Source organism: Balaenoptera physalus (genome assembly GCF_965194825.1).
Source record: "Balaenoptera physalus genome assembly, chromosome: 19".
Taxonomy (NCBI): domain Eukaryota; kingdom Metazoa; phylum Chordata; class Mammalia; order Artiodactyla; family Balaenopteridae; genus Balaenoptera; species Balaenoptera physalus.
Genome location: NC_138900.1, coordinates 1339274 through 1363830, shown reverse-complemented (window position 1 = coordinate 1363830; position 24557 = coordinate 1339274). Strand labels below are relative to the sequence as shown.

The window sequence follows — 24557 nt, the reverse complement described above, 5'->3', positions numbered from 1 at the left end:
AAATGAGACCAAGTCTGGAAGAATATTGGTAAATATTTCCATTAGAGGACCTTAATCAATAATCCATGAAGAAACATCAAAACTCAGTAATTAAGATGACAAAATTATATGAACAGAAATTTCGAAAAAGAAATATGGCTGTCTGATTCACTTTGCTGTACACCTGAAACACAACATTGTAAATTAGCTATACTCCAATAAATATTAAAAAAAAAAAAAAAAATACGGTTGGAAATTAACACATGGAAAACCACTCACATTGTGTCAATAGGGAAATGTTAGTTAAAATCACTAGATACACCTATGACATCACTGAAATTAGAAAGCCTGAACATACCAAGTGTTGGTAAAAATGTAAAGAACAGGAACTCATGTACTGGTGCTTCTAGTGAGACTATAAAAAATACTACCATTTTAGAAAAGTCTGACTGGCCACATATAAGGTATACATTCACCTACTCTACTACATAGGATTTGTGCTGCTAGATATTAACTCAAGTGAAGGAAAGCATAAGTCCAGAAGGCATTGCCCCAGTGTGAACTTTCTTGTTTTTTATGAGCTTGGAGCTACCTACAAAGAACTACATTCATAAGGCTTTTCTCTAGTGTGGATTCTCTGATGGACAACAAGACTTCTTCTGTAGACAAAGACTTCCCCACATTCACTGCACATATAAGGCCTTTCTCCAGTGTGGATTCTCTGGTGGACAACAAGACTTGTTTTGTAAGTGAAGGGCTTCCCACATTCGCTGCATTTAAAAGGCTTTACTCCAGTGTGGACTTTTTGGTGCTGAACAAGTGTATACTTGCGCATGAAGACTTTTTCACATTCATTACACTTATAGGGTCTTTCTCCAGTATGGATTCTCTGGTGCTCAGCAAGTTTAACTTTGCCGTTGAGAGCTTTCCCACATTCGCTGCACTCATAACGCCTTCGTGCAGTGTGAACATTCTCATGTCTATTGAGGGCAAAGCTGCTTGTAAAGAATTTCCCACATTTGTTACACCCATAAGCCTTTTCTAAAGTGTGAATTCTCTTATGCACAATAAGACTTCCTTTGTAGACATAGGCTTTCCCACATTCACTGCACATGTAAGGCCTTTCTCCAGTGTGGATTCGCTGGTGATAAAGAAGCCTTTTTTTGAAGACAAAGGACTTTCCACATTTGCTACACCCATAAGGCCTTTCTCCACTGTGGATCTTCTGGTGCACAAGAAGGTTATTTTTGTAAAGGAAGCACTTTCCACATTCACTGCACTTATGAGGATTTTCTCCAGTGTGGATTTTTTGGTGCTGAACAAGTGAATCCTTGCGAAGGAAGGCTTTCCCACATTCATTACACTCATATGGTCTTTTTCCAGTGTGGATTCTCTGGTGCTCAAAAAGTTTATATTTGTGGGCAAAGACTTTCCCACAATTACAGCACTCATAAGGCCTTTCTCCTGTGTGAACTTTCCGATGATGAATAAGACTGGAGCTGTGTCTAAAGAACTTCCCGCAGTCACTGCACTCATAAGGTTTTTCTCCAGTGTGAACTCTCAGGTGCTCTGTGAATTTAAACTTTTTACTGAAGGCTTTGCCACATTTGCTGCACTCATGATGCCCTTGCCCAGGGTGAGAGACCTCCCTGCTCTGTCTGCTTCTACGTGGATGCTCTCCATCGTGGGAGGGCTGGTGCTGGGGAAAGCCCAAGCTGCCTAGGAAAGCCTTCTCAACCTCTCCGCATGTGAACATATTGTCAGCCAAGTACAAAACATCTTTCTCCGCCAGGGCACTCGTATCAGAAGTCAGAGGCTTCAGGATAGATGGCTCCAGTTTTGGATTCCTATCTTCTGTCACGTGTTCTACAGAAACACATTGTTCAGAAACGGCCTCCTCAACTTCTACTCCATGCCAACAACCTGAAAGGAAAACAAAAAAATACTGATAAAGTGCACGGAGACTTTTGTGGGACAGGAGCCCATTACAGCTTTTTGTATGACACATCAGAGAAGAAGTCCATGGTGTAGGATTCAAACAAGGGAGGCAGACAGGTGGCAGAAGGGGCTACTGTGAGTACTAGACTTCTGATGGTCACAGAAGAGGGAGAGATCTTATAACAGCAAGAACACAGGACACCAGGATATGGCACTGTAGTAGGAGTAGAGGCCTGGAACAACCCACTCCTCGGCCAACGGTGTTCAGCAGGATTTTTCGGTGGTGACAAGTGTACTGGGTAGAATGTGTGTCCCACTCCAGGAAAAGGCATTCACACCCTTCACACCTGACTACCAAGAGTTCAAGGACTATATAAGTACTTTCACCTCCCAAGATACATTAAGAAGAGACTACTAGACAACATTGCAGAGTGAGAGGAAAAGGAGAAATGTGGATGACACGGAGATAGAAAGAGCCAGGAGAAAGAACTCACAGTAGATACATAAAAGGGGCAAAGTGTCAAAATGGGGAAGAACGATAGAATGAGGTACAGCCATGATGAGTTTAACTAAAACAGTCGTGGAGAAAGGACATTTCCCTGTAGGATTAGAACTCATCAATGTATCACGCTTTCCTACAGCTCCTACTCACCAGGCCCAGGATGCAATTAACCCTCCTCCTATGACTAGAGAGGGGCCTACCTCGTCAGGCATCCAGGGTTGCCTCCACCCCTCAGCTCAGGACCCTACCAGATCAAAGTCCTCAGAGGAAAATAGGGCCATTAGGAGAAAGACACTGGCCCAGAGTGAACCAAACAATGACAGAATTCAGGAAAAAAAAGTATCATTAGAAGAACCTTAAGGAGTCTGGCAAACATAATCTAGGGTTGATCACAAGTGCTGACCATCTAAGTGTCTGTAATTTCTGACACAGGCAGTGCAAAAAAAAAGGGTTAGAACGTGTGATACAGATCTTGCACACATCTGAACAGTCAACACAACAAGTGGTGGCAAAGCTAAGTGGTATCAGTCGGGCAGGCTTCAAGCCTATGAAACCAAAGCCTTCTGTGAAAGGCTTCAGCACCTATGGTATAGGGCTGAACACACACAGGATGGGGGAACGCAGCTCAAGTGCCAGGAAATCAGGGAAGTAAGCAGTGTCCAAGGTCCAGGCTGGGAAGGATGGAGTGAGCCATGCAAAAAGAAGGGCAGAGTCCTGTATGGGGCGATGGTGTGGGAACATGGGTCCTTACCCAGGGAGGCTATAAGTGACAGGTTCTCCAGCATCACGTCACAGTAGAGGAGTCTCTGAGCATCGTTCAGGAGACCCCACTCCTCCTGGGAGAAGGACACAGCCACATCCTCAAAGATCACATGGCCCTGTCATGAGGGGGACAAGTGAGTTCACAGCAGCCTCTGCAACCAGGACCCCCAGGTCATGGTCATCCACCCCAGTGACCCAGCTCAGAGGACACATCAGGTCTTGATGCCACAGGAACCTGCTAGCGTTACATCATTCCGTTAAAACAGAGAGGGAGACAAGCAGTCTCACAGACGCTCTGTGGTTGCCACACAGACCCCCAGCCACTCTCCTCAGAGTCGACTCTCCTGAGGTCACACAGACCACCCCACATAAGATGACACTTGTGCTCAGCCCCCTGGAGTAAAGCCTGGGGACAAAGGACCTGAGTCCGTGCTCACACACGCTCCCTCTCCATTGCCCAGCCCTGCAGGGTCACAGCTCCCTCACGTGCCCGACCGTGACACCCACCCCACCCCAGGCCACCACCTCGGCCTCAGGCCTTTAGCACCTCACCGTGTTCCCCACGTGCCACTCAGCACGCGGTGCTTCCCCAGGCCTCTGTGGGACCCGCTGCTACAGGCGGTCCCAGCACTGCTTTCTGTCCCCCAACCTGGCCTTGATCCATGTTCCCACATCAGCACCCAGACCTTGTGCAGGGTCAGATGCCCAGAGCCCTCGTCCTCCACAGCGTCCCACGTGCTGACCCCACACCACTCACCCCTTCCTCTCTCTGCTCCTCTCATTCCAAGCCCAGCCGCCCAGCCCCCCAGCCCAAGACCCTGTCCCAGCTGCGGTCATCTGCCCTCAGCTGGTCTGTCGTCCAGTCTCACTCTCTTCAGGCTCCAACCGCAGTCATCACAAGACTCTGAGCCTGTGGAGGGGAAACAATGCCCCAGGCCTTACCTCCCTGTCATCTCACCTCCATTCCTGCTTTGCCTCTCAATCCATACCTTATCCACCCCTTCGAATCCTGTGCCATGACCAGGACCTCCCCCGAGGCCACTCCCACCCCCCACACACTCATGGTCACTGCACTGCCTCATCCATCTTAGTGATGACAGCCACCCCTGTCCCTGTGCCCAGGGAGGTAAGCCAGTCCACGGAGAACACCCTCCCCACCCGACAAATTTCATGGCACCCACACATGACCTGAGGGCCTGGAATCTGACCTGGTCCACATGCCATCCACCTGCTCAGGGGTATCTTCAGTTCTGAACCCCACCCTCCCTGAACTCCAGGTGTGTGTTTCCAGTGGCCCACTTGACACCTCCGGCAAGACACCCCAGCAATATCTCAGACTCAGCATGGGGACATGGAACTCTGGACAGTCCTTCTGTCCATTACTCCTACTTCTGACTTCCCGTCTCAGACATGGAGTCCCCACCGTCACCGTCACCTAGAGGCAAACATCCTGGGGTCATGCCAGACTACTCTCTCTCATCCTGTACAGCAGAAAATCAGCTCTACCACAAACGAGAATGAGAGACTCGCCTCCTCTCCTGCTACAGAGCCATTGCCAGGATCCAGTCACAATCGACATTTACCAGGACTGTGCCCTCCACTGGGCCCCCGGCTCCACCCTCATCCCCAGTCTTCCTCCTCTTGGCAGGCAGAGCAGCCTCTTCAGACCCAGCGTCAGATCACTTCCCTCCTCTGCGGCCAACGTGGCATGGACCCGCCCCCTCAGGAGAGACCCAGCTCCTCAGGCTGCCATCCCAGGAATGACTCATGCCCTCAGTCTTTATCAGCCCACGTCATGGGTCCTGCAGTTCCCTGAACACTCCCCTCTCAGTCTCATCTCCAGGCTGTGCCCAAGGACACGTCATCACTTGACCTTCTCCACTGGACACATGGGAACACCTCCGTACTACTTCTGGCTTTGATTAATGGTCCTCTGCCTGAGATGATGCCAGGGCCCAGACCTAAGGGCCCACAATCCCAGGACAACACTGTCTCCTATATCTGTGAGTCAGGACCAGGGGTAGGGATGACGTCTGGGTAGGTACTGGGGTTTCTTCCACTTACCTGTCCAGGGACCATAAATGCTGCTGCTACCATGGGAACCTGTGAAAAGAGGGAGTATCTGAGATAAAGGTGATCATGGTGTGGATGTAAAGGCTGAACTGTTTCCTCCCTTCCTCTTCCTGGAGATGAGTGATCTCAGGCTGACCTCTGACCTCGGATCCTCAGTCTTCAGAGCTATAACTTGACAACTCTATGGTCCTGAACAAAAAGACTCAACCTCCCTGAGACTCAGTGTCTTTATGCGTAAAATGGCAACATTTATGGTGCCTATCTCATGATGTTAGTGTAGACATCAAATGCATTAGTGCATATCTGATGCTAAGACTGAGCTATTACAGAACACAGGATTAACATTTCTGTAAATGTTGTTGAAAACTGGGTATTTCCTACATGTCTTTCAAGTCATTATATAAATGTGACTTTTAATCAATACCTTGAGATTTCTGTGATTCCCTATCTGACACCAAATATATGATGTCTCTTCCACCACCAATGATCTGATTCTGTGATATCAACTGGGTGACCGACATTTAATCATATTCTGACACTACCTGAGGTTAGGGACAGAATTTGAAAGTTTAAGGACTCAGTCCCACAAGACTGCCCTCTTTAGAGAGGCCAGTACCAATATCTGGTTCCCAGGTTAACGGTACTTCTGTTCTACTTGACTACAAATTCAGGATTTCCCATGAACCTTTCCTAAGTTATGATAATTTGCTAAAAGGACCCACAAAAGTTAGGAAAACAGTTTTCTTATTTTTCTGGTTTATTATAATGGATACAACTTAGGAACAGCCCAATGGAAGAGATATCTAGGTCTGGGGGGGTGGGGTGCTGGAGGGTACCAGGGTGTTTCCAGGCCCTTTCAGTACATGCCACCCTCCCCGCACTTCCACAATTTCAATGTGTTCACCAATCTGAAGGAACCTTGAAATTCATTCTTCAGCAGTTTTTATACCTAATCTCTAGTTTCCTTCTGATCCTTGGGAGGCCCCAGGGTTGGGGGGGTGGGGGAGTGTATAAACTTCTAATTGCTTGGTTTTTCTGGTGACCAGCCCATCCTGAGTCTACCTAGGGGCCCTGCCCTAAGTCACCTCATCGTAATAAACTCCTGTGTGACAAAAGGGGCTAGTTGTGAAAAAAAGTCCTAACCCCCAGGAAATTCCAAGGGGTTCAGAGGTCTATGCAAAGAGCCCAAGGCAAAAACTAAATTTTATATATATATGTATTTATTAATTATTATTATTATACACAGACATATTAAGCAGTTATTATTTGCTTACACAAGATTAACTTGTTAAATCTATACCTTTTTAACTTTGTAGTTTCCTGGGAGAGCTGAGGCACCTTTGCCCTTGACTGGGCCTGGGCTTCAATGACTGGTCAACATTACCCACTTTTCGCTGGCTCAAAAATGAATGCACAGTTGGCTAAGTGTTCAGAGGAGTGAATCTACACACCCTCACACCTCCTTCTCCATCTCCATCCCAGGCAAGACTCCTTACTCCTTATACTTTTGCTTCCCCAGAAAGCTCTGGAACCACAGGACCCTCCCATCTTCAGGTATCCTCAGAAAGTCTCACCTACTCTGCCTTGCCCGCCAGCCCCAGGTCTCTCTTCTTTCATCTCAGGTCCCCTTTCCCAAAAAAGTGACCAAACTTTCCCTCCTAAATTTGAGATTCTGACTTGGCTGGAGTCCAGGACTTAGTCTGTAACCACATGGACATCAGTGAGCCACAGACCTCCTCCTTCAATTCCAGACTACAGATTCCACCAGCCCCTATGTTACCTCAACTTTGGAATCTCAGAAGCAGCATGTCCCGAATCCAACTTTTAATCTCTCCCCTAAAACTGACTTCTCACATCAGTTGCTGGTCTCGTCTTCCAGATGCTCAGCCAAAAGAAAGTGTTTATTGTCCTTTACTCTGTCCTTAGGTCAGAGCCACATTCACTGCACCAGGAAATCCTGCCAATTATCTTTAAGAATTATTGAGAATCTTATTACTTATATTCCTTCGTAAAAAAATTAGTAAACAGAAACCTCAATTAGAGTTGGCACACCAGAAGGGGTCAGCCCTCACTAACCTGAAACAATAACGGAATCCAAAAGGATGAAGACTCCTTCTTTCCTGGAAAGGACTCAGCCAATGAGAAGCCATGTACTCTTTAAAAACAAAAAACCATGGACTCTTTGGTGGCTACAGCCCTTCTAACTTCCCTCTTTAATCTCCATAAAAGTGATAGCTCAGCATGGCTGCACACCCCAATTGCAATTCCCTAATGATGGTGGGTGGGGAGGATGGGGGGGGAGGACAGGGACGGAGTGGGGAGGAACCATCTTTGCAAGAGAAATAGCCAGCAGTCTATTTGTTTCAGGTTAACAACTTCCATAGGCACCACTCTGGTCCAGAAGCCACCTTACTCTCTAGAGTGGAATGCACTGGGCTCTCCCAGGTCTCCCTGCCTCCACCCTCAGAACCCAGTCTGTTCCAGTCTGTTCTCCCCTGAGCAGCCTTTGGAATACTTTAAAACTCTAACTCAGACCGTGTTCCTGATTTATTCACAACCCTCCACAGCTCCCAGAATGCTGACAGTTGGCCCAGACTGTTGACTCCTCCCTAAATTCTCTGTTCCCTGCAGAAATGACTCGAACCCCAGGTTTCCCAAATGCTCCCGGCTCTTGAGCACCTCCAAGGCTTTGCACGGGCCAAGCCCACAGCCTTTAACACGCTCCACACTGCGTCACACAGCCTGTCAGAAATGGGACCACCACACACGCACACCTAAAGTTCTGGAAGCAGGGGACTGAACCCCAGTGCCCTGAGCAGGAGACCCTCCCTGGGGGCTTGAGGATTTGGGTCAGGATCGGGGGGGGTGTGGGCGGGGGGGGTGGGGCGGAAGAATCACCTGGGCCGGGTCCTGCACCGCGTTGGTTGACATAGGACCCCGTTGGCGCGGTGGTGGCAGGAGACGCGCAGGATAATGGCGGAGACCTAGGCCGAAAATCCCGGAAGCGGGTTCCGCAACCCGCTCACTCCTGGGCAGTGTCGACGGCGCCCCTCGGGCTCTTTCCAGTTTCTCTAAGCTCGGCTCCACGGAGTGATCCTGAGCCCCGGGTCCTGCAGACGGCAGCAAAAGCAGCCAAACGACCTCCATCAGGAAAGAGCTGGAAGTCCCGCCCACTCCTAGTTCACAATCCTGGAAGAGCCCCTGTTCGGGGCCTTCACTGGTGTGGAGAACAAGGCCGGTCCGCACACAGTCTCCTGGATAATGTAGTTCCCCTCGGTCCACCGAGTCGGGTGCGGAGGAGACCCTCCCCCAAACTCCGGGACACTAATGGGCCAAGTCCGTGCGGGAAGAACAACACATCAAAGCAGACCCATCAAACCCTGTATGTATAATCTTTTTAAAATTCTTATTTAACTCTCATTTCTCAACATAAAAGTTGATACAAGATTAGAAAAAAAGCATTCCAGTTGTGTAAAGACTGAGAGTAGCCAGAGTCCTTATTTGTTGTTTTTGTTTTTTATGAAAACCTTGGAAGTATTTTCAAATAGGAAAAACCAAGTTAATAAGATTTTGGAATAAAAAAGGGAATTATGTGCAATAAAGTATGTTGATTATTGGCTAAAAAAAATACATGAAATTAGAAAACATAACTGTATAGTGGATACTGTCAATCTAAATTAACCTGAGGCAATAAACAAGCACAACGCGTTACCTTGGGATCAAAGAATTGCAATTCGGGGCACACATTTAAGTAGCAACAAAAAAGATGTCGGGCTAGGACATCGGCCCCCAACACTTTTGGCACCGGGGACCGGTTTCGTGGAAGACAATTTTTCACGGGGGTGGGGGTGGGGGTGTTGGGGATGGGTGGGGGTGGGGCGCGGGGGTGGGCTAGGGAATAAAAGTAAGGAGCTTTTAAAGACAAAGAGAGGTTTGCATTACAAAGGATTTTAATTGGAGTTGGAGGCAGAAGCTAGTCTCGGCCAACAGGACTGAGTGCTAAGGCTATCACTACAGGGAAGTAATAGTCCATTAGTGTGACAAGTTGCAGGTGTTCTGGCAGAATCCTTGGAATATTTGCAGGTTCGCCCAGATCAATAGTTCATGGTTTCACAAGATGGGGAAGTGCAGGAGGTCCACTAATTAATAGCCTCCCAGCTCCATGTTAAAAAAAAAAAAATCTCTTGACAGGGGACTTCCCTTGTGGCGCAGTGATTAAGAATCCACCTGCCAATGCAGGGGACGCGGGTTCGAGTCCTGGTCCGGGAAGATCCCACATGACGCTGAGCAACTAAACCCGTGCGCCACAACTACTGAGACTGCGCTCTAGAGCCCGGGAGCCACAACTACTGAAGCCCACGTGCCACAACTACTGAAGCCCGCGCACCTAGAGCCCATGCTCCACAACAAGAGAAGCCACCGCAATGAGAAGCCTGTGCACCACAACGAAGAGTAGCCTCCGCTCGCCGCAACTAGAGAAAGCCCGCGCGCAGCAACGAAGACCCAATGCAGCCATAAATAAATAAATATATAATTTAAAAAAAAATCCCTTGACAGAAGTGACTCCTTTTTATTTCACATTTCACAACACTATTAATTTGGCATGCCTTGCAGGACTTCTCAAAGCAAATATAAAAATTATCACAGCATATACACAAACTATATGATAATAGCAGACTTCTTTAAAAAAACGTAAAAATTGAAATGACAAGAAAACACTTAGGAAGATATTGAGACATCTATAAATTATTAAAGATTTAATATATAAATAATAAATTCGATAAGTACTACAAATGAAAGATTTAAAACCTGAGAAGGCAAAATTCTTCTATGCCACTTCAGATTAGAATTATGAAAGCAAACAACATTTTTTAAAAAATAGTCTTATTTTCCATTAGGAAAATGAAAATGAAACCAATCAGACTGATGAGCCTAAGGAAGTATGACATTACCAAATGTTGGTAAAACTAAAGAAATTAGTAAATATCACAAACAGCCATTGGGTATCTATTAAAATTACTTTGCAGAAGTGTTTAGCATTATGCAGTTACTTTAAACCTCTGCCCCTTTGTGCAAAAAATACTTTCTATTGATACATGCACTACATAAACCAGTGTATCAATAAGAAAACATGTCAGATATCTCTAAGTAGCACTGCTATACCTGCCAAAAGCATGAAAAAAAAAGAAGCAAAGAAAGATTTCAAGATTTGAATGTAAAATTGAATTAAAAAAATTCAATGCCACAGAGCAACTAAGCCCGTGCGCCACAACTACTGAGCCTGCTCTCTAGAGCCCGGGAGCCACAACTACTGAGCCCACGTGCCACAACTACTGAAGCCCACGCGCCTAGAGCCCGTGCTCCGCAACAAGAGAAGCCACCGCAATGAGAAGCCTGAGCACCATAACGAAGAGTAGCTCCTGCTCGCCGCAACTAGAGAAAAGCCCGTGTGCAGCAATGAAGACCCAAACAGCCAAAAATAAATAAGTTTTAAAAATTCAGACCATGCAAACCTATACAATTATGAAAAAAAACTTAATACATCTGTTAAAATTTCACAGACTTTAATTTTGGGATATAGTTTGCTTTTACGTAGTGACTCATGAACTAGAAAGCATCCAGTCTAGAAAATAGAGGAGCTCTGAAGAACTATTCAGAATGCACAGATTACATAGACAAAAATACTTGAGAACAAGGAATTCATACTAGGCAATAGCTGATTGGTCATAGCAAGGTTAATTTTCTTTATGTGGGGCACAGGGAAGTTTTGGAACAAGGTCGTGAAAAACTAAAGCTGACCAGGCATATTCTGATTGGCTGGCCTTAGGTTTCTTCTCCTGAAAGAGCCAGATATTTGCAAGAAATAGAAATTGAAGTAAGTTTCAACATTCAGATTTGAGTCATAGCATGAGCCACTCTGTCTTGGTACTAGTTTAGATATTTTAACACATGACGGGGGGAAAAAAAAGTAAAATCACAAACGTTATATTGTTTTTTGGCTTTTATGAATAAAGCCGCTGTTACTGTGAATATTTCCACCGAAGTATTCCTGAGTCATAAGACTTAATTTTTCTTAAGGATATCCTACAATTGAGATTACCGTGTCGTATGATATGTGTATGTATAGCATTACAAGAGAGTACAACAGTATTTTCTGAAGTTATTTATCAATTTGTATTCCCTCAAGAAATATATGAGTTGTAGCTGTTTCATCTCTTCATTAATTTGAAATTGTCAGTGCTTGAATTTTAGTCATTCCAATGAGTATGTAGTAGTCCCTCACTGTGGCTTTAAAATGTGTTTACAATGCTGAGTAATAAGGAGAAGCATATTTTCATTTTCTTATTTACCATTTATACTTCTTTGGTGACACATGCCTTCAGAAGTTTTGCGAATATTTTGAATTGCGTTATTTTTCGTTATTGTTATAAGAACCATTTACATATTGAGAATCACAGTCATTTTTCAGAGATCTTACAAATATCTTTTTCTAGGTTGTGACTTGAGTTTTCACTTTCTTAACTATCTCTTGAAACATAAAGTTTTAATTTTGATTAAGCTTCAATTAATTTATTTTCTTTGGTTAATGACCTTTGTGTTTTTATTTCTTTAATTTCTTTTTATTTATTTTTATAAATTAATTTATTTTTGGCTGCATTGGGTCTTCGTTGCTGTGCGGGGGCTATTTCTAGCTGTGGAGAGCAGGGGCTACTCTTCTTGTGGCGCGCAGGCTTCTCATTGCGGTGGCTTCTTTTGTTGCGGAGCACGGACTGGAGGCATGAGGGCTGAGTAGTTGTGGCTACCGGGCTCTAGAGTGCAGGCTCAGTACTTGTGGCACACAGGCTTAGTTGCTCCGCGGCATGTAGTATCTTCCCGGGGATCGAACCTGTGTCCCCTGCATTGGCAGGTGGATTCTTAACCACTGTGCCACCAGGGAAGTCCCACCTTTGTGTTTTTAAATAATCCTTACCCTTAACCAAAAACAAAGAGCATTTTTCCTAAGTCATCTTTTCTACTGCATTTGTTTTCTCTGACATAAAGAACTGTGTGTGGGGACTTAAATAAATATATAAATATGAAAAAATAAAATAAAATGTTGATTACTCAGACTGAGGTACATGGATTACCTTTATCAAGACCTTTCTTTTGTAGACTTCCAAGAACAAATGTAGGATATTTGTAAAAGCTATTTTAACATCGTCTACTTATCCTTGTATGTTACTATTCAATTGGATTTTGTTTGTTTGTATGTTTGTTGTGGCCGCACAGTGTGGGTTGGGGATCTTAGCTCCCTGACCAGGGATCGAACCCGGGCCCCCGGCAGTGGACGCACGGTCAACTGGATTTTTGTTTTCTTTCTGCTAACATGTATTATATTTCTGATTGTTTGCCTGGATTATAATTACCCTCTTCACATGCCATGATGGACACACTGAGAAGACGAACGTTTTCCCTTTTTTCTGCCTTAAGGTTTTCAAAAGGAAGTCTCCATTCGTGCTTGGTTGTTGATACTCCTCTGACTGTGAATAATTTCCCTTTTTTATGAGAGAACAATTTTATACTCACAGGCTTTAGAAGGCAGCATGAGCTCCCTGGGACTTGATTTCATTATTTCAATTTCATTTTTGTGTTTTGAGGGCAAGTCTCCATTTGTAGCCAATCAAACTGGTTTTCCAATTTACCAGAGTAATGCATGTTTCCCTCTTGGAATAAATCTACTTAAGTTAAATAAAAGGTACATCCATTTAAATTGAAAGCACTGGTATCAATGGCCATCACTAATGTCCACTGACACTGAGCACATGTCAGGCCTGTTCCAGGCACTGTCGATTACCACACATTTAATTCTGACACCCCTGTGCTCTCAAAGTCAGGAAAATACAGTTAATGCAGTAAGTCTCTCATTAAGCTCAACTTACATTAGAAGATGCCCCTCCATTGTGAGATGCTATCCTCTGCCTTCTTTCCCAGTAAAAGTCCTTTATTTTTTGAAACGTGGGTGTGAAATGTCCTTTTTTTTTTTTTTTTTACCAAATCTGTGTGAGCTTTCTAGTTAAAAAAATTTTTTTAGTGGTTCATGAACTGCTAACATCTGGGAATCACCAAATCATCCCCCCCCCCATAGGCTCCCTCTGTTATCCCATTAAATTCTCCCTATCCCACTGCCCCCTCACCTCTACTTTCCCCTTCCTGCTGCATGTCCTTTCCTCCTTTGTGTAGCACCCAAGAGTCCAGTTCTGGAGGCCGAATGATGCGTCAAATTCCAGCTTCACTGCTTATGCGCTGTGTGACCCTGTGCTAGTCAATGAGCTGTTTGTGTGTCAATTTCCTCCTTGGTAAAATAGGATAATGTTGTAGCTACTGCTCAGGGCTGTAGGAGGGTTTATTGGTTTATGTATGAAAAGTGCATAGGGCAGCACCTGGTGCTCCCTAATGAATGGGTCTGTTGATGGTTACAATCCCAGCTTCCATCATCAACGTCATTGTCATCACCATCACCATCATCATCATGGTCACCATCGTGCCAGATCTTGGCCCATTCTGGAGCCATGTGACATAGCTTTGTGGTTATACAGCACAAACACCACATACAGCCAAACTGGGTCTCCAGCTTGGTTCAGCTGCTCATCAGTTCCCTGCCTTTCAGCAAGTACATTTATCTCCCTGAGCCTCGATGTCCTCTTATGGAAAATGATGCCTGTCAGGCACCTGCTTCATGGGGAGGCTGTGAGGAAAACCCAAAATAGAATCCTTTAGTGCAAGGCCCACAGGAAGAGATGCCTAACGCTGTAAGATGAAGGTGCAAACCATGTTCCTGAATAAGGAGACCAAAGTATGTGTACACAAGGACAGCCATGAACTGACTAGATGGTATGCATAATTTTGTTATGCCTGGGTAATTAATTTAAAAACCCAGGAAAAGTATCAATAAAACCTTAATTAAAACTGATAAATATATTTAACATTTCCAATAAAATACTTCTATTTCATAAAACTAGTACAGGCTAAATTTTTTTCTTTTTTTCCACTCTGCAGAACTTGTGGGATCTTAGTTCCCCGACCAGGGATTGAACCTTGGCAGTGAAAGCACCCAGTCCTAACCACTGGACTGCCAGGGAATTCCCCAGTACAGGCTAAATTTAGATGCCGATGAAAGAATAGGCAAAAACAACAACATTGAAAAAAATCAGAAAGTGAATGACTCTCAGAGACTCACGGAATCAGGCAAGTGGGCATTTTTCGTCATCATAGAATTGTTCTATACCTAGATTGGGAAGTTTTTTCATGGATAAATGCGTTTATCAGTCATCAAATTGTACAGTTGATGTTCGTGTATTCCCCTCAAATAAACTTTACATTGAAAAAGTTTAAAACACTTCCCGAACTTTAGTTAATGGCTTGGATCTTGCCATGGCATGGGTAGTGTTTGTGAACCTAAATGCAGTGTAGTCAAAGAAGACCCGGAAGCAACGGTTCACCTATGTCCTTGAGCACATCCAAGACCCAGTTCTTGATTTCTCAATATCTTTCTCAACTAAGAAGAAAATCTCCTTAGAGAAAAGACTGATTCCTGGCAGAGAAAGGAAATTTGCAGGATGAAACTGTAATATCTTTTATATCAGAGCTAAGTGCACAAAATGTGATGGTGACATGAAAATGGGACAAACCAGCATAAGGGAACTCCCATGGACTCAAATCTGGGAAATTTTGAGATTCAAAACAAATGACGGGCTTCCCTGGTGTCGCAGTGGTTAAGAATCCGCCTGCCAATGCAGGGGACACAGGTTTGAGCCCTGGTCTGGGAAGATCCCACACGCCAAGGAGCAGCTAAGCCCGTGTGCCACAACTACTGAGCCTGTGTTCTAGAGCCACGAGCCACAACTACTGAGCCCATGTGCCACAATTAGAGAAAACCCACGCGCAGCAACGAAGACCCAACGCAGCCAAAAAAAAAAAAAAGGCTCTGAAGGGACTTTCCTGGTGGTCCAGTGGCTAAGAATCTGCCTTCCAATACAGGGGATGCAGGTTTGATCCCTGGTGGGGGAACTAAGAGCCCACATTCAGCGGGGCAACTAAGTCCACACGCCACAACTAGAGAAGGCTGCACGTTGAAATGAACACCCAGTGCAGCCAAAAAAAAAAAAAAAAAGGGCTCTGAAGAAGGCCCCGAGTGAGGAAAATGATCATTTTATATTTTTCTGTACAGCACATTTTTTTTTAAAATTTCTTTTTGGCTGCATTGGGTCTTCGTTGCTGCGTGTGGGCTTTCTCTAGTTGTGGCGAGCGGGGGCTACTCTTCGTTGCGGTGCGCGGGCTTCTCATTGCGGTGGTTTCTCTTGTTGCAGAGCACAGGCTCTAGGCACGCGGGCTCAGTAGTTGTGGCTCTCGGGCTCTACAGCACAGGCTCAGTAGATGTGGTGCACAGGCTTAGTCACTCTGCGTCATGTGGGATCCTGCTGGACCAGGGCTTGAACCTGTGTCCCCTGCATTGGCAGGCGGATTCTTAACCACTGCACCACCAGGGAAGCCCCTGTACGGCACATTTTTTCACATTATTTCAGTTAATACTGATTATCTTGTGTAGCTTGAAAACTAGCCTCAAAGGGGAAAAAAAAAAAAAATCTCAGGACAAATTTCAAGTACTCATATCCAATGCCAGCACAAGGGAGTAAGTCCATGGTGGCAACTGTGAAACCCACACAAACACTAGACCTGCATGTATACATCTAGACTCACCTGTTAAAATCCCTGGCACTTTACTCTGTAAAAACAAAAAAACAACTTCACACAAACATTTATTTTACTGGTTTTACCTATAATTCAACCGCTAGAAAGCTGCAGAGGGGGACTTGGAAATGTCCAGTCCTTTCCACAGGGTTAGAGAGGCTGAAACAGCGGAAAGAGGAAAGAACTAGGACTCACCTCAGAAGGCCACAGCCATACAGGATGAGCACCTTGCTGTCAGAGACAATAAAGAAAACAAACCCTCCGACAAGCCACGTTCAATACATCAGCCGGTGTGACCCTTCAAAGACATGGCAGGTCAAGCCATTCCTCTGCTTCAAATCCTCCAATGTCTCCCCATCTCATTCAAAGCCAAGACCCTAACAGTGTTATGCAGCGTTTGACTGCAATTGGACTCCCAATTTCCTTTCTGAATTAATCTCCTACTATTCCCTCTCTTCATCACTGATTCAGCTCCATCACCTCCTTGATGTGCCTCGAATATTCCAGGTTATGTCCCAGCCGTAAATCCCTTGAACTGGACGGTCCCTCTACATGGAGAGAACTTTCTCCAAATACCCACATAGCTAGCACTTATTCTCTTCCCAAGTTTTTGCATAAACATCAGCTTTGAGAAAAGGCCCCACTTTAACCATTCTATTTAAAATTATGACGTGTTCGTATCCCCTCACAGATTGGTGTGTTTCATTCAACTTACACTGCTCCATTTTTTCCCTTCGGTAACGCTTATGACCTTCTAGTATTTTATACAATTTATTGTTTATTACGCTGCTAATGTAAACTCTGCAGGGCAAGACTGTTTCTTTTTTCAACCTGTTTTGTTCAGTGATGCCTTTCAAGTGCTCAGAACAGTGATTCTGGCATCCAATAAATATCGAAGTGAATGAATGAATGATTTAAAAAAAGAAAAAGAAAAAAACCCATGTAGAATGGAATCAAGAGTGAGAATTGGGGGGGGGTGTGTAGGGATAAATTGGGAGATTGGGGTTGACATATACACACTACTATATATAAAACAGATAACCAACAACAGCCTACAGTATAGAACAGGGAACTATACTCAATATTTTGTAATAACATATAAGGGAAAATAATCTGAAAAAGAACGAGTATATGTATAACTGAATCACTTTGCTGTACACCTGAAACACAACATTATAAATCAACTATACTCCAATAAAATTTAAAAAAATAGATAAATAAAGCCTCTAAGTGACATGGATCAAGTTATCTTCCACCTTGCTAAACATCTTTTCAAAGAACCTATTGAGGGCTTCCCTGGTGGTGCAGTGGTTAAGAATCCACCTGCCAACGCAGGGGACACGGGTTTGAGCCCTGGTCTGGGAAGATCCCACATGCCGGGGAGCAACTAAGCCTGTGCACCACAACTACTGAGCCCGCGTGCCTAGAGTCCGTGCTCCACAACAAGAGAAGCCACCGCAATGAGGAGCCTGCGCACCACAACGAAGAGTAGCCCCTGCTCACCGCAACCAGAGAAAAGCCCGCACACAGCAATGAAGACCCAACATGGCCAAAGATAAAATAAATAAAAAATTAAAATAAAAAAAGAACCTATTGAAGACTGAAAATGCAGCCAGTTAATAGACTCAAGTAATTACCTGTCTGCCATTAAACAAATACAACGTATTTTCACTGAGGTTTGTTGAATTTTAGAGTGAATTTCCCTAAATATCCTAAATGTTTCTATTCTGCAAACTGTGTGCATATACTAATAAACGTAATTCTTTTTAAACTGAAAAAAAAAAAGAAGAAGAAGAAGAAAGAGTGAGAGATAGTATCAGGCATTTAAAACCAGATGGACAGGAGTTTACCTATAAAAAAAAATTCAACGTCTTTAGGGGTGCACACTTTAATGTGGCGATCCCTATGTGGACCATTCTCTCCTTAGATATAAAATACAAGTATTGTGTGATGTTTTTTTCGGTATTCTAACTTCTTACAAGTTCAAGTAGCTCATGACTCAAGCCCTCATATTTCTCACAAAGAATTATGCCAATGGCTAGAGATGTTCAGAACAAAGCCTTCCAACAAATGTTGGTGGAGCTGCCCTCAACATCCAACTTTCCTGACACAAGACAGTGGTGAACACATAAAAACAAAGGGCTGGGGTCCTTTTCTCCCTCAAACATTGCCCCACCAAAAAACAGAACTGATGAAAAACTGCAACAGGCTTGGCAAGAAAGTCTGAAAGAGTTTCCAAAAGCATTTGTTTTTTCCGTTTATAGCCTTTGTCTCTATCCCCTCCACCTCTTTGTTATTTTCTTTTTTCTTTATTGGCCGCACCGTGGGGCTTGCGGGATCTTAGTTCCCCGACCAGGGATCAAAGCCAGGTCCTCCTGCAGTGAAAGCGCAGAGTCCTAACCACTGGCACTCCGCAGGGAATTCCCTTGTTAGTTTTCTTTTTAACATAATGCTGAGATGGCTTAAGTGCAAACCAAGGGGGAGCCCTGTGGCTGAAGGTTGTTATAAGCGCACAACGACCCCTGACTCTGTCTCCTCTGTGCTTCCTCACAGGGAAAGCTCAAGCTCCGTCAAGTTCCAATATGACTCTATGTGACTAGTGGTGACCTGTCACAGGAGGTTTTCTCACGGCAATAATTACGTGGTTCCTCTTCATTACACATTCTCAGGTGGCGAGGACAAGTCTTTTCTTTCGGCTGAGGAGCGTCCTTCTGGTTATATTCAGAACGTCTTTTCCCGGTATGTTCTCTGATGTTGACAGAGGTGGACGGACCCATGGGTGGCATGGCTTCTCGCGCTGAGTTTCTCCACAGAATGAATCCTCTGAACGATGAGCAGGGGCCGAAGTCTTCTGACATTTCCACTGCATTCACAAGGCGTCTTCTCCCACGTGACCACTTGTGCATTTGAAAAGCAGACAAAAAACCTTCCCAGAATTTTCTGCACTCAAAGGGTTCTTCCCTCCAGCGTGGATCCCCTCATGAAAGACAAAAGAGGAGCAGCGGTGAAGGCCTTTTTCTCAAGTATGAACCCGCTGGTGCTGCAGGAGGTGTGACCTGCGTTTGAAGGCCTTCCCACACTCGGCGCACTTGTACGGCGTCTCCCCGGTGTGGATGACAGAGTGCTGGATGAGGTACGTGCTCCGGTGAAAGGCCTTCCCACACTGGGCACACTCGTAGGGCTTCTCCCCCGTGTGAATCCGCTGGTGCTGCAGGAGTTCTGAGCTGCACCTGAAGGCCTTCCCACACTCTGTGCAATCGTAGGGCTTCTCTCCAGTGTGGATGATGTAGTGCTGGATGAGGTGTGCTCTGTTGCTAAATGATTTCTCACATTCTTTGCATTCGAAGGGTTTTTCTCCAGTGTGGGTCCTATTGTGGCGAATAAAAGTAGAGCGGTGGGTGAAGGCCTTTCGACACTGGCCGCACTCATAGGGCTTCTCCCCGGTGTGGATCGGCTGGTGTTGCAGGAGGTACGACCTGCGTTTGAAGGCCTTCCCGCACTCGGCACACTTGTATGGCGTCTCCCCGGTGTGGATGACGTAGTGCCGGGTCAGGGTTGAGCTCTGGCTGAAGGCTTTCCCACACGCGTTGCATTCATAGGGCTTCATTCCAGTGTGAATCCGCTGATGTCGAACAAGGTACCACTTCCTGTTAAAACACTTCCCGCACTGCTTGCACTTGTAGAGGTTATGAATCAGGGGGCCTTTTCCTGGTCCCTGTGGGTCACGCTCACAGAGAACATCTCCCTCAGAGACTATCTCCTGAAACGCCCTGGAGTGCACACCATCATCCGCCTCCAAACCATCATCTTCAAGGCTCGTTTTCCCAGGATGGGTCGCCTTGTGGGCGTCTGTCTCTGGCCTCAGCTGACCTTTCTGCACTTCTAAAAGCCCTTCCGGATCCCTGGCTTGCCTCGACCTGCAGTCCCTTGAAGATCCCAGAGTCAGGCTTCCCTGGAGCAAGGCTCCTTCAGACAAAACCGGCTCTCTGGTCTGACGTTTTGCTCTGTCACCTGAAAAGAATCCAATACACAAAGGGGGACTTTCGGTGATGCAACACAGAAGAAACAGAAGCAACACTTCAGTGAACAAATGAGGATGAAAGCAGCACCTCTGATATCTGCTATGTTTTTACGTCAATGTATCCTAGATTTCCAGTTACTTTTTATGACCCTTGTACCCTGACACCATTAAAGGGAAAATCTGGACAGCAGGCCGGACCAGGAGACAGAGGATCTGGAGTAGGGGAGGGAGGACAGTTTCAATAATACTGTCTGGAGAGCATCTGCCTCAAGGATTGATGTCTTGGTTCTGTGAGAGTGTAGGGAAGTGGCACCTAGCAAGACTGGGAAGAAAAAGGTCATCTTCCCTGGGAGGTGTCCCATGAGCTGGGTCCTAATGCAGACGTCAGAGTTGCCAGAAAGAAAAAAGGATGGGCAGGGGACACGGGTTCGAGCCCTGGTCTGGGAAGATCCCACATGCCGTGGAGCAACTGGGCCTGTGAGCCACAACTACTGAGCCTGCGCGTCTGGAGCCTGTGCTCCGCAACAAGAGAGGCTGCGATAGTGAGAGGCCCGCGCACCGCGATGAAGAGTGGCCCCCACTTGCCACAACTAGAGAAAGTCCTCGCACAGAAACGAAGACCCAACACAGCCAAAAATAAATAAATAAATAAATTAATTAATTAATTTAAAAAAAAAAAAAGAAAGAAGGATGGGGTACTGGGTTGAAACGGAAGGAATAAGCATGGGTAGATTCAACCTTGGAGAGTGCTTAAGAGTTATAAGAAGAAAAGGTACTATTACTCAGCCATAAAAAAGAAGGAAATCATGTCATTTGCAGCAACCTGGATGGACCTGGAGATTATCATACTAAGTGAATTGAGTCAGAGAAAGAAAAATATCATAGGATATCACTTATATGTGGAATCTAAAAAAAATGATACAAATGAACGTATTTACAAAACAGAAACAGACTCACAGACATAGAAAACAAACTTACGGTTACTAAAGGGGAAAGGCTGGGGGGAGGGAAAGATAAATTAGGAGTTTGGGATTAGCAGATACACACTACTATATATAAAGTAAACAACAGGGACCTACTGTATAGCACAGGGAACTATACTCAACATAACCTATAAGGGAAAAGGATCTGAAAATGAATGGATATACGTATATATATAACTGAATCACTTTACTATACACCTGAAACACAACATTGTAAATCAACTATATTTCAATTAAAAAAGAAAAAAGTGCCTAGAAAATGGCCTGGGATGTAATAAGTGCTATATAAGTGGTTGATAAATAAAACACTGAAAATACTGTTTAAATTTAAAAAAAAAAAAAAAAAAAGGGACTTCCTTGGCGTTCCAGTGGTTAGGACTCCATGCTTCCACTGCAGGGGGCCTGGGTTTGATCCCTGGTCAGGTAACTAAGATCCCACAAGCCACACAGTGCAGCAAAAAAAGAGAGTTACAGGAAGAAAATGGCACCAGAAGCCTGGTGAAGGCAAGCCTGAAGGGGCGGTTACAGTAAGAAGAGAATAAAAATCTCAGAAGAAAAGGGGTAGTGGGACACACAAAGTCAAACGGTATGAAAGACGAGTTTCTGCCCTGTTGAGAAGCATTAGAGTGGTGTTAGCAGGGAGAGCTCTGGAGCCACAATGCCTCAGTTTGAGGCGCGGCTTGTGGGATCTTAGTTCCCTGACGAGGGGTCAAACCTGTGCCCCCTGCAGTGGAGGGGCACAGCCCTAACCACTAGACCGTCAGGGAAGCCCCTCCTTTCTTCTTTTCTTTTTCTTTAAATTTATGTATTTTATTTATTTATTTTTGCTTGCGTTGGGTCTTCTTTGCTGCACGCGGGCTTTCTCTAGTTGCGGCGAGCGGGGGCTACTCTTCGTTGTGGTGTGCAGGCTTCTCATTGCCGTGGCTTCTCTTGTTGCGGAGCACGGGCTCTAGGTGTGCGGGCTTCAGTAGTTGTGGCACGCAGGCTCTAGAGCGCAGGCTCAGTAGTTGCTCCGCGGCATGTGGGATCTTCCCGGACCAGGGCTCGAACCCGTGTCCCCTGCATTGGCAGGCAGATTCTTAACCACTGAGCCACCAGGGAAACCTCCTCCTTTCTTCTTTAAGTCATAATTTCCTCACCTAAGAGACTAGAGGACTCTCAGTTTCTCCGGGTGTCATGAGGGTTAAATAAGAAAATGCCTGTAAAGCTCTCAGTACAGTTCTTGACGCAGTGCGAGTATGTGTGGTGGTTAATTTTATATGTCAACTTGGCTTGGCTACGGTGCTGAGCTGTTTGGTCAAACACCATTCTGGATGTTGCTGTGAGGTACTTTTTAGATATGACTGACACTGGAATCATCAAACTTTGAGAAAGGCAGGTTACCCTTCTTAATGTGGGTGGGCCTCATCCGATCAATCAATGGCCTTGGGACTTCCCTGGTGGTGCAGGGGTTAAGAATCCACCTGCCAATGCAGGGAATACATGTTCGAGCCCTGGTCTGGGAGGATCCCACATGCTGCAGTGCAACTAAGCCCGTGCGCCACAACGACTGAGCCTGAGTTCTAGAGCCCGTGAGCCACAAATACTGAAGTCCGTGTGCCGCAACTACTGAGCTCACATGGTGCAGCTACTGAAGCCCACGCGCCTAGAGCCTGTGCTCCGCAACAAGAGAAGCCACCACAATGAGAAGCCCACTCACTGCAATGAAGAGTAGCCCCCGCTCACCACAACTAAAGAAAGCCCGCACGGAGCAACAAAGACCCAACGCAGCCAGAAAAATAAATAAATAAATAAACTTAAAAAAAAAAAAAAATCAATGTCCTTAAGAGAAAAGACTGAGATGCCCTGGGAGGGAAGGGATTCTGCCTCCAGACTCAGGACTGCAAGCATCTACTCTTCCAGCTTACTGGCCTGCCCTGAAGATTTTGAAATCGCTTAGCCCTCATAATCACACGAAGCCTAATCAATAGAATAAAACTCTGATTTGGGCTTCCCTGGTGGCGCAGTGGTTGAGAGTCTGCCTGCCGGTGCAGGGTACACGGGTTCGAGCCCTGGTCTGGGAGGATCCCACATGCCGCGGAGCAACTAGTCCCGTGGGCCACAATTGCTGAGCCTGCGTGTCTGGAGCCTGTGCTCCGCAACGGGAGAGGCCGCGATGGTGAGAGGCCCGCGCACCGCGATGAGGAGTGGCCTCCACTTGCCGCGACTGGAGAGAGCCCTGGCACAGAAACGAAGACCCAGCACAGCCATAAAAAAAAAAAAATGTCCATTAGCATTAAAAAAAAAAAAAAAAAACTCTGATTTATCTCCTTTTGGCTCTGATTCTCTGAAGAAGTCTAATGTTATTATTCTCATTGTTGTACTGGGCAATTAGGATGACAGCAATGCCATCAGCAAGAACAAGCCATCTTATTCTACAGGCCAAAGAGAGTGGTCTCAGTAGAAACCAACCCTGCGGACACCCAGCCTCTAGAACTGAGACAATAAATTTCTGTTGTTTGAGGCACCCCCTCACCCAAAAGAAAAAGAACAATAAAACCTATCCACGGTGATAGAGTGTAAACAGTGGGTACCACTGTAGGACAAGCTATTGACAAGGATGGGGCACCAGGAACCTGCCACAGAACTGGAAATAGTCTAAATTTTGGGTGAGGTGGAGGATACCTCAGTTTATACATATGTAAAAAGTAAAGCTGATTTCCCACTCCTGGGCATATATCCAGACAAAACTCTAATTTGAAAAGCTACATGCACCCCTATGTTCACAGCAGCACTATTTACAATAGCCAAGACATGGAAACAACCCACCATTGACAAAGGAATGGATAAAGAAGATGTGGTACATACATACAATGGACTATTACTCAGCCATGAAAAAGAATGAAATAATGCCATTTGCAACAACATGGATGGATCTAGAGATTGTCATACTAAGCGAAGTAACTCAGAGAAAGACAAATACCATATGAGATCACTTATATGTGTAATCTAAAAAAAATGACACAATGACACAAATGAACTTACCTACAAAACAGAAACAGACTCACAGGTATAGAGAGCAGACTTGTGGTTGCCAAGGGGGTTGGTGGGGAGGGATGGATTGGGAGTTTGGGATTAGCAGATGCAAACAATTACATATAGGATGGATAAAAAACAAGGTCCCACTGTATAGCACAGGGAACTATATTCAATATCCTGTGATAAACCATAATGGAAAAGAATATGAAAAGAATGTATACATATGTATAACTGAATCACTTTGCTGTACAGCAGAAATTAACACAACATTCTAAATCAACTATACTGCAATACAATTTTTTTAAAAATTGAAAAAAGAAAAAGTGAAACTGAACTTGAAGGATTTATATGTATCACTGTATACTTCCCATATAAAAAAATTAAGTAGATTTTAAAAACAGAAGGTATGGAAGTCAAATATATAGAGTCAATCCTTGAATAACACGGGTCTAAAACCCATAGGTCCACTTATACACGATTTCAGCCCTTTGTATCTGTGGGTTCTGCATCCATGGGATCAACCAACCATGGATCAAAATACTACATAATCTGC

The 24557-nt window shown here is 45.1% G+C and overlaps 1 protein-coding gene across 12 annotated transcripts in view; it reads right to left on the bottom strand.

The window, feature by feature from the left end:
• Positions 1 to 24557, bottom strand: part of LOC309648147 (zinc finger protein 550-like) — a 142108-nt gene that overhangs the window by 34629 nt on the left and 82922 nt on the right. For 10 of the 12 annotated variants that reach the window (XR_014256495.1, XR_014256496.1, XR_014256497.1 and 7 more), the window contains exons 4-7: positions 8153 to 8364; positions 5246 to 5284; positions 3171 to 3297; positions 576 to 1902 (exon numbers count right to left, since the gene is read on the bottom strand). Coding sequence is in view for 4 of the 12 variants with exons in the window: in XM_082436440.1 (XP_082292566.1) it covers positions 576 to 1902; positions 3171 to 3297; positions 5246 to 5284; positions 8153 to 8364 (1705 nt within the window). In the remaining 8 variants the exon portion in view is untranslated. Of the gene's footprint in view, positions 1 to 575; positions 1903 to 3170; positions 3298 to 5245; positions 5285 to 8152; positions 9067 to 16742; positions 19994 to 24557 lie in introns of those variants that run through there. The other 2 variants (XM_082436438.1, XM_082436439.1) reach the window with 2 other exon arrangements.